General features: G+C 36.2%; 1 protein-coding gene across 1 annotated transcript in view; it reads right to left on the minus strand.

Moving 5' to 3' along the window:
• Positions 1-6,402: 6,402 nt before the first annotated feature.
• Positions 6,403-13,572, minus strand: part of mAChR-A (muscarinic Acetylcholine Receptor, A-type) — a 60,971-nt gene continuing 53,801 nt past the window's right edge. Inside the window, exons 6-7 of the mRNA XM_074174449.1 lie at positions 10,637-10,859; positions 6,403-7,350 (exon numbers count right to left, since the gene is read on the minus strand). Of these exons, the coding sequence (XP_074030550.1) occupies positions 6,859-7,350; positions 10,637-10,859 (715 nt within the window). The 3' untranslated portion in view covers positions 6,403-6,858. The remainder of the gene's footprint in view (positions 7,351-10,636; positions 10,860-13,572) is intronic.

Here is a 13,572-nt window from a genome sequence, read left to right on the forward strand (position 1 = left end):
GACTTTTCAAATATTGATAAAGAATTTTCCATTTTGTAACGACGTTTAAATTCGTAGGTTATGGTAAACGTGAGGCCAATTCTTGGTCCAAAGTTATTCATTCCTTTACGGTTGATTCTACCTTTATTGTCCCATAACCAACCAATTTGAGCGAAAAAAAGATGATTTCGGATACGAAAACCTGATTTCACAAAAACCATACAGAAATTCATCAACTTGCAAATAAAGATCACTTTTCGAGAATTAAAACTTTTCCTACTTTTCTGTCCCATTTTTGTTGAAGCCCTGATTTGAAATTACTAGTCGTAATCAACATAAAAATTTATGAAAGCCAAGAACTTTCGACGAATTAATCTTTTATTTCATCTGATTGCATTTCGAATCTATGATCTATGGGAGATAGCATATGACCCCGTAAAATTCATCATGGGCTTGTGGTGTAATATAATTTATAAAATACTATGCTCAAACAATTCAACAGCTTATTAGTTTTTATTGCGGATTGAAAATTTCGTTTCTAAATTAGCAATTTTGTTTTAACAAAAATTGGATTGACATGATATCTCCAAAAAATTTCGTTTCGGTGGAAAAAACTCTGAATATCGTATTGAACTGTACAATTTGGAATATTTTATGTGATTTTAAAATAAGATACGACAAAAAATCTTCAGCAAAGTTGAAGCACAGCATATCTTCAGAGTTTTCAGTGAAAATGAATGGTAATTCTGTTGAAAAATTTTCATTATTTTCTTATCTCATTTGAGGAATGGAAAACAATCGATAGTCAATCATGACCTTTCAAACAGAGAAGTTATGGAGAACAGAATGACTTTTCTACAAAAAAATAAAAAAAAAAATATTCCCTTCTTTTTTCATGAACAACAATCATATACGTTGTGAGAATCAATACATATCACGATTCTAGAAAGCATGTGAGCATCTATTATAGTCTTATCATCAATTCCAAAGAGTGTTATGAATCCGAATTACTTTAAATGATAGTTTCATATTTACAATTCATCAAATGACATCCACGGTCACAATTCCATTTCAAGAGTCAATGCATATTACTTTCATTGAGAGTAAAATACTGTGGGGGTCGCACGAGAAAATCAGATCTGCAGTAAGAGTCACATTCTGAATGAAATATTTTCAAAACAAGAACCTGAAGGAAAACTCTCCATCTGAGATTTTTCTGTCTATCAATTCAATATACGTAATTCCTGAATATAATAATAATAATGTTTAGTCAACAACAATAAAATAACAAAAAGCAATTGAACATTACATAAATACCATGAAATAAACATAGGTACTCACAGAAGCAAATGGTTAAATCCACTTGGCAACTACAATGTAGGGATGCTGCGATACTGTTTGTTTTTTTCATAATATAGAAATTAATAATAATAGGTCAGCCATGTTGAATTTTTCATATTCGGAAAGTTAGTCATAATAGGTGTATAATTTTCACTGCCGGTACGTGTGTCAGAATTGGAAAATGGTAGTTTTTCATTATTAATTACATTTGATGGTTCTTCACCTTGAACAAAATGGCTACTGAATCATACCATTTACTAATATAACATCAAACATGAATTGAGAGGATATATTCATAAATGAATTTTATAAAACTTATTTATGGAATATCATTTGAAATTGAAATTATGAAAACAAAACTAATGGTTTAAAAATGACTCAATGTAAAAATTATGTAACTTCAAGCAACAATAAATTTGTTTTCAATTCCTATATTGTACTTACCTTCATTGTGATGTCTTGTGATACTAACGAATCACACAAGTTCATATCTGAATTCAAATTTAAATTTGTTCATAGTCTGAATCGAAGACTTCAAAAGTTATAATCACTAAAAAATATGTTCAACTTTTTAATATAGTTCAAAGAAAAAATTGATATGTATTGAACCTACTTATTGTTAAATAATAAGTTTCTGCCTAGAACACATCCATTTTATGATTGGAGTTTTTCAAATTTTTTACATGATTTCATTCAATTGATACTGACACGGATACATATGCATACTATTCATGTGCATAGGGCACTAAATTTTGCAAAATTGTATATTTTTGTATCATTTGGCTACGCCTTAGAAAAGATGTGAGTCAGGTGTGAATTGAAGAGTATTGAAAACTGAATATCGCAGTATAGATCACTGATTTTTTTTGTTTTATTCACTTTATATGTCATGTATTTTGCATCAGCTCTATTGTAATAACAAGAAATATATATTTCATTTTATTTTCCAGATTAGAATACCGGTTTTGTAATACCTTGGATAACTTGTAAGATTATCAATTAGTCACATTTGTATCGCAAGTCTTCTCTCATTCTGAAAATTATCGAAACAGGCTATCTGAACCCCATTTCAGAGACTGAACATGATGCATCAATTGCTTATAGACTTCAGCCGATACGAACAGGTGTCATTGCAGGAATCTCCACAGAAGAATTTCCTGCATATGCTGTTGGTGATACAACTGCTGGAATCGATTTTCAATTATAGGAACAGGCACACTTGCAGACCGGTTTTGAGCTATTTGGCCTCTTGTTAGTTTAAGGTAGTGGCCATCATCAACCCAAAGTTGATTCCTTAGTTGAAAATCGAATTCCTTTCAGAGTATCATTTCTCTAACCAAGCTGAAGCGAATGACGAACAACAAATTTGTCATCCCTCCTTCTGGTGAACAAGGTACTTACCAACCGCATATCCAAAATTCTGCCAATTTCTTGTATAAGGAAGGAAACCTTTACACATATTCAGTGGAAATACTTGAAGACTGGCTGTAAAGCAAATTAGGTAAGAGAACAATTTGTTCAGGCCAGACTCGACTCACCTACACTGTAGGTTATCGGACTGATACCTATATGAAAACAACTAGTACCTTGGCAAATACTACGAAGGGGAATAGCTGACCATTTTCTTACAGTCTCCAAGAGTGCGGCAACTGTATGCACGAGTATTTCTGAAGTAAATGAATGATAGCAACAGTGAGATGCAGAAAAGAAGGCGTGTGAGCGCATCTCTCTTCAACACACTCCTTCTGAAGGAGATTTGCTGTGTATGGACAACAGCATATTCTGGTGAATCAAGTCCTCAGTTCATAATGCACTTCATTAGTTGGTGCCATGAGGCATCTGAGCAAATGCATGATAATCTCAGGAGAAGTTGTATCAGTAGTCTTGCGATAACCGATCCAAGCTTGAAGACGTTACACTGATACTGCACCGGTGTTATACATAATGTCGATGTGCAGGTTTTTCTGACAGACTGCAACACCTATATTCAACCCTCTCTGCTATACTCTGTTTGACTTATTCTCTGCTATACTAGTGGAGAATAGGGCAACTGAGTAGATTGAAAGATGCCGGAGAACAACTTTGCTATTATCCATTTGGTAGTATTATCCATCAAAAAGGGTTCAGTCTGGTGGTTATCAGATCACGTAGTTCTGCACGTCGGGCTGCACTGTGGAAAACTCATTATCATCATTTTTGACGATTTAAGGAACTGCTTGACCTACTTTGAAATCAAGTAGCAATATACCTTCAAAAAGTTATAATTTATTCAGATAAAATGTTATTAGCCGGGGGAATTCTGATTTGAAACAGGCAAACTTAATGAAATAATGACAGGATTTAATCAAAACCATTCTTTGTTTTCTCTGGTTCTGATTTTTGTTTTGAAAATTTTGACCACCCTGCACTATTTTGGTGCATCCAGTTCTTAAAAATTTCAGGAAATTTTCATCTATAGTACCTACTTAAGTTGTTTGAATTTTCATCTTTTTCCATTTGAATCGTGATTAATAACCGATTGAAATTTATAGAGATATCTGATATGACAGCACATTTCCTGGGATACAAAATAATTGCTGGTATATTTTTGGCAACATTGTTTTTCATAGATCACGCGTGAATCGTGTCTTGTGCCATTGTCAAACTTGTTCAGTTTGGTGTACAATTTAACCATTAATCGACTTACGAATGAACAACGCTTGCAAATTATTGAATTTTATTATTAAAATTCATGCTCGGTGAAAAAAGTGCATCGTGCACTTCTTCCAATTTATGGGCAGTTCCGTCGGCCTACTGAGGGAGCTATTTGGAAGCTTGTGACTAAATTACGAACTCAGTTTACATTATTGGACATTAAACCACCAACACGCATGCGTATAGTGAGGACCGAAGAAAATATTGCGGCTGTATCCGCCAGTGTTCGTGATGACCGTGAAATGTGGATTCGCTGCCGTTCGCAGCAACTGGGCCTCTGTTACTCCACTACGTGGAAAATTTTGCGAAAGGATTTGGGTTTAAAACCTTAAAAGATACAGCTGGTGCAAGAATTGAAGCCACACGACCTCCCACAACGTCTAACATTTGGTGAATGGGCGCTGGCAAAGTTGGAGGAAGATCCACATTTTTATCGAAAAATTATGTTCAGCGGCGAGGCTCATTTCTGTTTGAATGGATACGTTAAGAAGCAAAACTGCCTCATCTTGAGTGAAGACCAGCCACAAGCATTGCAAGAGCTTCCGATGCATCCCGAAAAAGTCAATGTTTGGTGTGGATTATGAGTCGGTGGCATCATCGGGCCGTACTTCTTCAAAGACGACGATGGCTGGAACGTTATTGTGAATGGCGAGCGCTACCGTGTGATGATTGATGACTTTTTGTAGCCCAATTTGGAAGAATTGGACATGCCTGACATGAGGTTTCAACAAGACGGTGCCACATGCCACACATAACGCGAAACAATGGCCCAATTAAGAGCCGCCTTCGGTGAACAGTTTATCTCACCTTTGGGGTCCGTCAATTGGCCGCCTAGATCGTGTGATTTAACGCCTTTGGATTGCAATGTTAGAGAGAGTGGTCCAAAATTGGAACTTGCGCATGGACCATCTGAAGCGGAGTCGCGGACAACATTTGCATGAAATCATCTGCAAACATTAAATTATATTGATCGTTCTATCGATTCCAATAAAGATTTCCTCAATTTTTTCAAATGTTTTGTGTTGTTTCGAAAGTCAAATCCTATAAATAATTACTGTGTCACCAATAATGTTTTTCCTTCAAATTGGTAGAAGGCTCTAATATTACCACTACCAAAAACTACTAATCCTCAAGAACTGAAGGACCTTCGTGCAATAAGCATTTTACCCACGATGTCAAAAGTGTTAGAAAAAATTGTTAATCATCAGCTGACGGATTACCTGAATGAAAAATCAAATTTACCGCCGGCACAATCTGGATATAGAAGAGGACATAGTTGCACTACCGCCTTGCTACATATAGTTGATAATATTCACTCAGCTTCAGATAAAGGTTTATGTACAGCCCTGATGCTTCTTGATTTTAGTAGGACATTTGACACTATAAACTATGACGTACTAATATCATTTTGGCATCATATAGGAATATCTGCAGATAGTGTTGAAATCTTCAATAACTATTTGAGGGAAAGATATCAGAGTGTGACAGTAGCAGCCAATAAGTCGAATTTTCTAGAATTGAAGTCGGGAGTGCCACAAGGTTCGAACCCAGGTCCACTACTCTTTTCTATTTATACCAGCCAGCTCGTTAACTCCCTTGGACATTGTTCTTCTCATTTATACGCAGACTGCACACAGATCTATATCTCTTTCAAACCTGAAGACGTTTATAAGGCTTGTGCACAAGTTAATAAAGACATCAATATTTTTTTTGAAACTGCAACTGATCATTGTCTAGTCAACAACCCAAAAAAGTTAAATGTTTTGATATTTGGGCCAAAAAATGTCAGGGAGAAGATTAAAGACGAAATAAAAATAAAAATTCTTAACAAGGCCTGTCCATTGTAGATCAAGCGAAAAGTCTGGAACTTATTCTCGAGAGTGATTTGTGATTCGAAACACACGTGAAAAAACTTATTCAAAAGGCTTATGGAACTCTTAAGATTATTTATGGAAATAGAAATTTTCTTATAAAAGCAACAAAAATAATGTTATGTGACAGTTCAGTTTTGTCTACCCTGAATTTTTCTGATTCAGTGTACGGTCCCTGCCTAACGAAATCATATGAGCAAAAAATCCAAAAGATTCAGAATTCATGTTTACGTCTCATTCATGGGGTTCGAAGGCGAGAAAGTATTCCCAATAAATTGGTTGAAACGGGATGGTTAAATATGGCAATGCGTAGGCGGTTGCAAGCAGCGTACTTATTTCACAAAATAATCATAACGAAGATTCCAATTTACTTATATGAAAAAATTCAATTTCGAACCGATGTTCATACAATCAATATTCGATTTGATGGTATTTTAACACCACCAATTCACCATCATGAATTCTTTAAACGGTCCTTCAGTTACCAAATTGGCTACGTGTACAACGGTATTCCCTAAGTTGTTAAGAGCCCCTACTATTGTTTTTTTTTCAAATTCTGTATTATAGGTATATTCAATAATGTTGAACTTGTGTGAGGTTAAGTGGTAGAACAAATCAGTAATTTTGAATTGATTTGAACTTCGCCTTTGACGTCAGCACTAGAATCATTAATGATCCAAATGTGAAAAAAATATATATGTATCCTAGATTGACAGAATAAAGACACATTATTTTTATACCTTTTAAATAATCACCCGTTACTAAAATAAAAGTCTGAAGTATGAAATGAATAAAAATTTAGGAGCTAACAGGGTAATTGATGTCTCGATAGACAGAAACACCGTCAATGCAGTATATGACTTTTCGTGCAACCCCAAATAAATATCGATGATGTTTTTTCGGTTATCTCAGGTTTGGTTACCTATCAAAAGTGCACCTGCAGGTTGATACCTACATTCGCCCCGCGCCTTCGTTAATTATAAAACCCCCTATTCATCGCTGCTCGATTCCTGTTGTGCCATTTGCACTGGAGAATCCTCAGATATGTTCTTCGAAAACTTGCGTTGCACAGAGCGTAGCACACTGGATTTATCGTCGAGTTTATGTAGCACAGGTAATAGAAAAAATCCCAAACTTGAGGAGGAAGACGAGTGCTCGTCGCCGCCACTGGTTTCAGCAGGACCAGGATGTTGTAAGGAGTCCAGGTGATGATGAAGGTTAGCAGGATGGCCGACAGGGTCTTGGCCGCTTTCCTGTCGGCCTTCTTCTCCTGAGTTTTCTTCTTTTTCTTCCCTTGATTCTTGGTAGCATTAGCTAGCAATGTTCTGCCGGCCAACTGTTTGGGGATGATTTTTGCGTTGAGAGGGATGCGAATATCCGGCATGGTGGATGGTCGTCGATTGATGTGGTTGACTTGATTGACGTTGGAGTAGGATTCACCATCGGGTTGACTTCGGTGTGATATCTGTTCATGATAAAGCAAAAATAATTTGTTTGAATAACGAATACGTTATCGATTTATGTTAATTCTGCTTCTAACATAAGTGACTGATGTACAAATAAACGATAAACAAATAAACAGTGACCAACCATAAAAACATAAAACTACGCCTGGGATAGTAAAAAAACAATATTTGTGTAATCCTCATGAAAACGACAATGAATCAATATTCCCTATGAATTTAATGAGTTTAATTTCAAACTCCACCTCATAACTATTGAATTTTTTAAAAATAATTCTCAGTTCAAATAGTTGTCTTTCTCGACAACACATTGTATATGATGAAAATTAAAATAGAATGAAATAATAATAATAACCATTATTATGGTAATGAGAATGATAATAATATGATGTCTCTATAGGAGTTTGCATCTCAAATCGTCCGTTCCACGGTTTTACTTCCCTCGACAACAGGGAGGCCGTGGAATTTTGAGTTTGGAGTGTTTACATGACAGAATGATACTGGATATAGCCTGGAAAATCGTCAGGAGTTCGGATCCCCTTCTCTGCATGGTCCGTGACCATGAGAGAGCAGGAATTGGAACATTTCTCTTTCGGACAGCTGCCCGAGCAGCTGATGAACTCAGTATAGTTTTCGATACTGAACAAGGTGACCACAACTCTGTCACCGAGTTGTAACCCGTTCAGCAAAAAGCTCAGATAAAGGCCGCAGAGATCACCTTACATTAGCGGAAATACAAGGATAAGCCAACGCATGGGGTCTTCTTCAATAACAATGGAGACCTTGGCTTATCAAAGCGCATGACGTTCGCTTTTCTCAGGTCGAGTGGGCTGAAATCAGGAAAATGAGGGGTTTATCATGGCTTGTCAGGACGGTGTCTCCAACACCTTAGTCTTCCGCAGTCGCGTGATGGGTTCCTGACATAAGGTGCAGGGCCTGCCGCAAGGCGCCCGAGACCCTAATGCACTTGCTATCAGCATGTCCAGCATATGCGGTCTAGACCTATATCTATCGACATAACGCGGCTCTAAGAGTGCTATATTACCATCTACGGCACTCTTACGATATTGACGAGACACCGGTGTTGCCCTACGCTCCGGGGGATATTGAATCTGTTGTGAGGAACGAGAAGTGCCGAATTTATTGGAACTATTCGTTCCCCACCCTCAGGCTCATACAAACTAATAAGCCTGATGTAGTCCTTCTCGACCACCAGAGCAAAACGATATTTGTCCTAGAGTTTTCAACTCTTGGCGAAACAAATATCGTCAGAAAAGAAGAGGAGAAACGGATAAAATATCGAGATTTTCTCTTCGAATTCCGCAGACTCTATCCAAATCACTCTGTCAAGATGGTTGTTCTGATTGTTGGAGTCCTTGGTGGAATGATGTCCTCTCTACTCTCGAATCTTAAAATCATATCGGCTTGCCGTACTAAGGCAGAAATTTCAGCCGCACAGATACAGAAGGCTGTCACTCTTGGCTCACTGCGCTTGCTTGAAGCACATGATTCTCGGATCGAATGATCACTTACTCCACGGTGTGGGGAGTGGTCATTGGTGGACAATGCTGGCGCGACTCCCGAATGTATCGGGGCTTCGAGGGATAGGGACTGACCAGCGCACACTACGGTGAAAAAAAAAAGGTTAATGAATGTATTGTCATTTGATAATATTTCGTGAAATCAAAAATGCTTTATGTCAATATTCTTGTATTTTACATTGAATAAATGAAAATGAGAAAATAATTCAATAATAATGTTGTAGTTGAGACGAATACAGAGCAAGTGTAATATCAGTAATATTTAATTTTTTGTTTTACCAGATATTTGAAACTTGAAATCGATTCGAATTGGAGAGAACGTAGGATGTCATTATACAGGTCAGCAACTGTATACGTTGATTTTTTTTTAACAATTCGGTATCATAAACAACAGTGTTCATATAGAAGTATTCGTTTCGAAAAAAAATGTTTTCGTATAATTCAAGGTTATAATGAAAGTAGCTGTTTTAGGAAGGCTTTTTCTTCAAGATTTGTGTCTGAAAGTAACTTCTTTGCATGATCTACACATCTATGTATACAGTTACTTCTTTTGAAATTGATAACTTTCTTCCTTTCTTTGAAAGATTCCTACATTTTTCTGTATCAAGCCAAAAACTTTCTCTGACGAAAGTTTCACTCCTAAAAATATAACCCTTTCAAATTAAACAGGGTTGATATTTTAACTTTGAATAAAAAATCTGTAGTGGAAGTCTATAGTTTGTTGGTGATTTTGAAAACTTTGTAAAATCCAAAAAAGTGGTACCTGATTGGCCATTGTTAGCCAAAGCTGGCTTTCGAAACTACTAAGGTGAAAATTTTATGTCATACAAATAATTTCTCTTCAGTGAATTATGATGACAGTAGAAGTACGGAGTACTCTCAGTGAAGATACTTTACTAATAGTGCCATAATATTTCACTAAAATGAAATATTCGGTTATGACATTGGGATATTTATTTACCAAATCTGCCTTAGGAATGACAAAGTGTTATTATATGAAATAATAAACTTGGTACTTTCGAGAGCCAGTGTCTGTTAATAATGACCTCCTTATTAGTTAGTTAGTTAGTTATTAGTTTTCTTTTTTTTTGTATTCTTATAGAAGCTCATGTTTTCGCCAAGAAACTGTGGACGTTATATTCTAATTTCTTGTCTGAAGTTAAGAATTCAACAATGCCTTCCTCGAACTTGAATTTCTTACTTTGGCACAAAATGTTGACAAGTTTCATTGATGTTGAGAAGCTAATTATTTTTTACGTAAAAGTATACTCATACATAGGACGAGGTTATATCTGTGGACAGAATGTTTGGATAAAATGTGTAATTCTTCATGTGAATTCTTCAAGTATTATCATGGATAAATCAATGTTATTACCTGAATAACGATAAATTTCAACAAGAATATTCGTTTGAAAGTTCAATTATTGAAAACACAGTGTTGGAATATATGAACAAAGTATGTAAATGACTGAACTCGTATTTTTCAACAAAAGTAGGAACGTCGCGTATTCTTTTCGAAATCAATGAGACTGCTACTATTCACAATTGAATATTTCTTTATGCCTCAATCAGTTTTGATTGAAATATTAAGATTTTTGAGTATCATTTATAAATTATTGGTGATCTAGTCTGAGTTTAAATTGAATCATTGTTTTCGTAAGATCATGTGAATCATTGAAGTGTGATTGTTTAAAAAACTTTTCTTCTCGCTTGGACCTAAAAGTATCTGAAAGTAATTTGAAATCACCTCAGGAATCATCTTAATAGATGGCCTCTCTTTGTTGTCGGTCCCCGATTCTTCAGGTAGCCGGATCAAAATAGTGTAGATACTGTCGTTGGAAAGCGACCTTTTCGTGAGGCGGTCTCCCACAGAAAGACCTCTGGAGTCTCTTGGTGTCATACGTGTAGGCGTCACATTGGTTTGCAGAAAGGAGTGATCCCGTTGTGATGAGAGGCTTACGTATGGGTCTCTGAAACATTTGAGTTATGTGAAATGAATATTGTTTGTTGGTCAGATATCATTGAAACTCGAACCATTTTTTACTATTCGATTTTCATTAGGTGTTATTTCATGATGAAAATTCTGAAACAGTGCTAACAATAGTATGATAAAATTAGCTCGGAAAAATGAGAGCCTCAGGCCTCTATCATATGATTTTGCAGAGAATTGTTACGTGAAACATTGCCACAATATCCATAAGCGTTTCAATCATAAATGGGGTGGAATGTCATGTGAATAATGAAAAATAAATTATTAGGTATTTTCAGTATACCAGGTGATTCTCTACAGTGGCTCATCCCTATAACTTTTTTATTAAAGGAGATAGAGAAACGAAATTTGGGGGTTGTGTATTATAGTTCAATTTATATTTCTTGACATATATACTTGCTTTGTCGTACTTTCGATTTGACCGGAAATTACTCCAACTTTCGATTTTCAAATGGGACATCCTATATATTTTTACTTATTTCGATCGAGAATGACATTCTGAATCCAACAATAATTCTCTTGTCAATATTTGACAAATAAAATCATTTTTATTTCATTTTTTTGGTCTAGAATGGTATGGATTGTGTAAAACGCTTTATTCTTGATCAAGTAACATGGAAAAACTATGAATTTGAGGCTTATGACTGCGCAGTCGTTTTCAGAATTATTTCACAGTCGCAAATATGAGTTTTTCCAGTTAACTTAAGTTTTGCAAATGAAAATGTAGTGGTATGTCAACTTTTTGTGGAGGATCATTTTCTTACGAATAATTTGATGCCACACATTTTACCTTTATTTTCTTTATTTTCCTGAATAATTGCAAGAAAGTCGCAAATTAGTCCATTACGGTTATAAATATTCAAAATGGCCTCTTCTTTGATAACGCCAAAGTTCAACTTTTTCAGTTGTTGCGCGCATCACATCAATTATCTGTTTCTCAGTGATGTTCTGGAATGCCACCCTTACTTTATGCTAGAGTACTTCACGAGTAGCTGACATTGTATTGTAAACCTGATTTTTGATTGGTCCCCAGAGAAAAACAATCTAGCGTAGTAAGATCTGGTGATCTAGAATATGAAAAAGAAATAATACATTTATGTAAAAATATTACCACTCAAGAATGTACCTAGGAGGCCACTGAATAGGTCTATAAGTGCCAATCCACTTTTCTGGGAAGGTGTCATTCAGATGTTCTCTTACGACTTGAGAATTGTGAGGTGAAAATAGATATCAACTTGTTTAGCATGCGGCAAATCTTAAATGGAATCATTATTTTGATTCCTAAGGAATTGAAGATATCTTTTCGAATTCAGTTGTCCGTCGAAAATTATTGGCCCCAGAAGATTTCCAAATCGCTCTTGAAAATTTCCTTCTTGCATCAGATTTAAATTTATTTTAGACCAGTACCTTCTATTATTTCTATTGAACATACCAAAGTTGGTGAATCGGGTTTCATCTGAATAAATAATTTCAAATGGAAAACGTACATCTTCTCTGTATTTAGTCAAAAACCAGTTATAATAAGTCAATTTTCGGTTGTGATCGTTATCGTAAAGATTCTGGTGGAGTTGGTACTTGAATGATCAATAATTATATTTGTGAAGAATTCTCCAAATCGACGAATAACGTATATTACACTCAGAAACAATTTGGTGAATTGATGCCGTACAATTCACTTCAAAATAGGCCAACACGTCTACTTCTTTTTCTTTACTGACGGTGAAGTTGTTGGCATTTTCTTCTGGTTGATTTCGTATTTTTCTTTTCAGTTTTGGAAAATAATGCCGAGTGGGATGGTGATGATTAGGGAACCTCTGAGCATAAATTCAAGCTGCATCAGTTGCATTTTTTTTTGTTTCTCCGTAAATTAGCAGCATGTCAATTTTCTCGTTTCTAGTATAATTTTCCTCATCGAATTATAAAATACACAACAAATACATTTGTAAAAGTGTCAGCATATTCATTAGTCTATTTGTTTAGGTAGTCTCAGCAACAGCTTCAATTGTTTGTCACTGATAACTAGAATAACAGGAGTTAGTGCATAAGTATACCGAACACGTATTATTCAACAGCTGAAAAACCGCTATCAGAAATCAGATCAGGAGAATTGCTCGATTGGTTTGTCTGGCATATCCTGCTACACCGAAAAATGTAATGGAGCGGTTATCAGTTCAGGCATTCTTGGACGGACTTCGCGACCAAGAAACGAGGCAGGCCTTGACACTAGCTCATCCCAAACATCTCGTAGATGCACTGGCAAGCGCTCTGGAGTTTGAGGCTGCAAAACAATCCTGCAAGAGCCAGAGCAAAGTTCGAGCTATCGAGGAAGATAAACAAGTGCCTGCTGATATTGAGGCCACCATCAGAAAAGTGATGAAAGAAGTACTGCCTGAGAGGAAACAAATAAGATGCTGGAACTGTGGAAAAATTGGACATGTACCCGGCAATCCCCCATAAAAAACGCATATGTTGCCGTTCTCCAACGACAAGACAAAGGTGTTTTCGTAGACGGCCTCATCAACAACGAGCCTTGCACCATGCTGTTAGATACAGGTGCAACGAGAACCATTCTTGGGCCAACCTTTGCCAAAACACCGGCAATAATTCAACCATCAAGCTGGAAGCTACGCACCGTAACAGGGGAGCCAGCCACTGTACTTGGAAAACTACCAATTGAATTGGTGTTGGGCAGC

This window comes from Leptinotarsa decemlineata, unplaced genomic scaffold (assembly GCF_025532065.1).
Source record: "Leptinotarsa decemlineata unplaced genomic scaffold, Ldec_3_MD MMD2_tig00000576_RagTag_RagTag, whole genome shotgun sequence".
NCBI classification, from domain to species: Eukaryota; Metazoa; Arthropoda; class Insecta; order Coleoptera; family Chrysomelidae; genus Leptinotarsa; species Leptinotarsa decemlineata.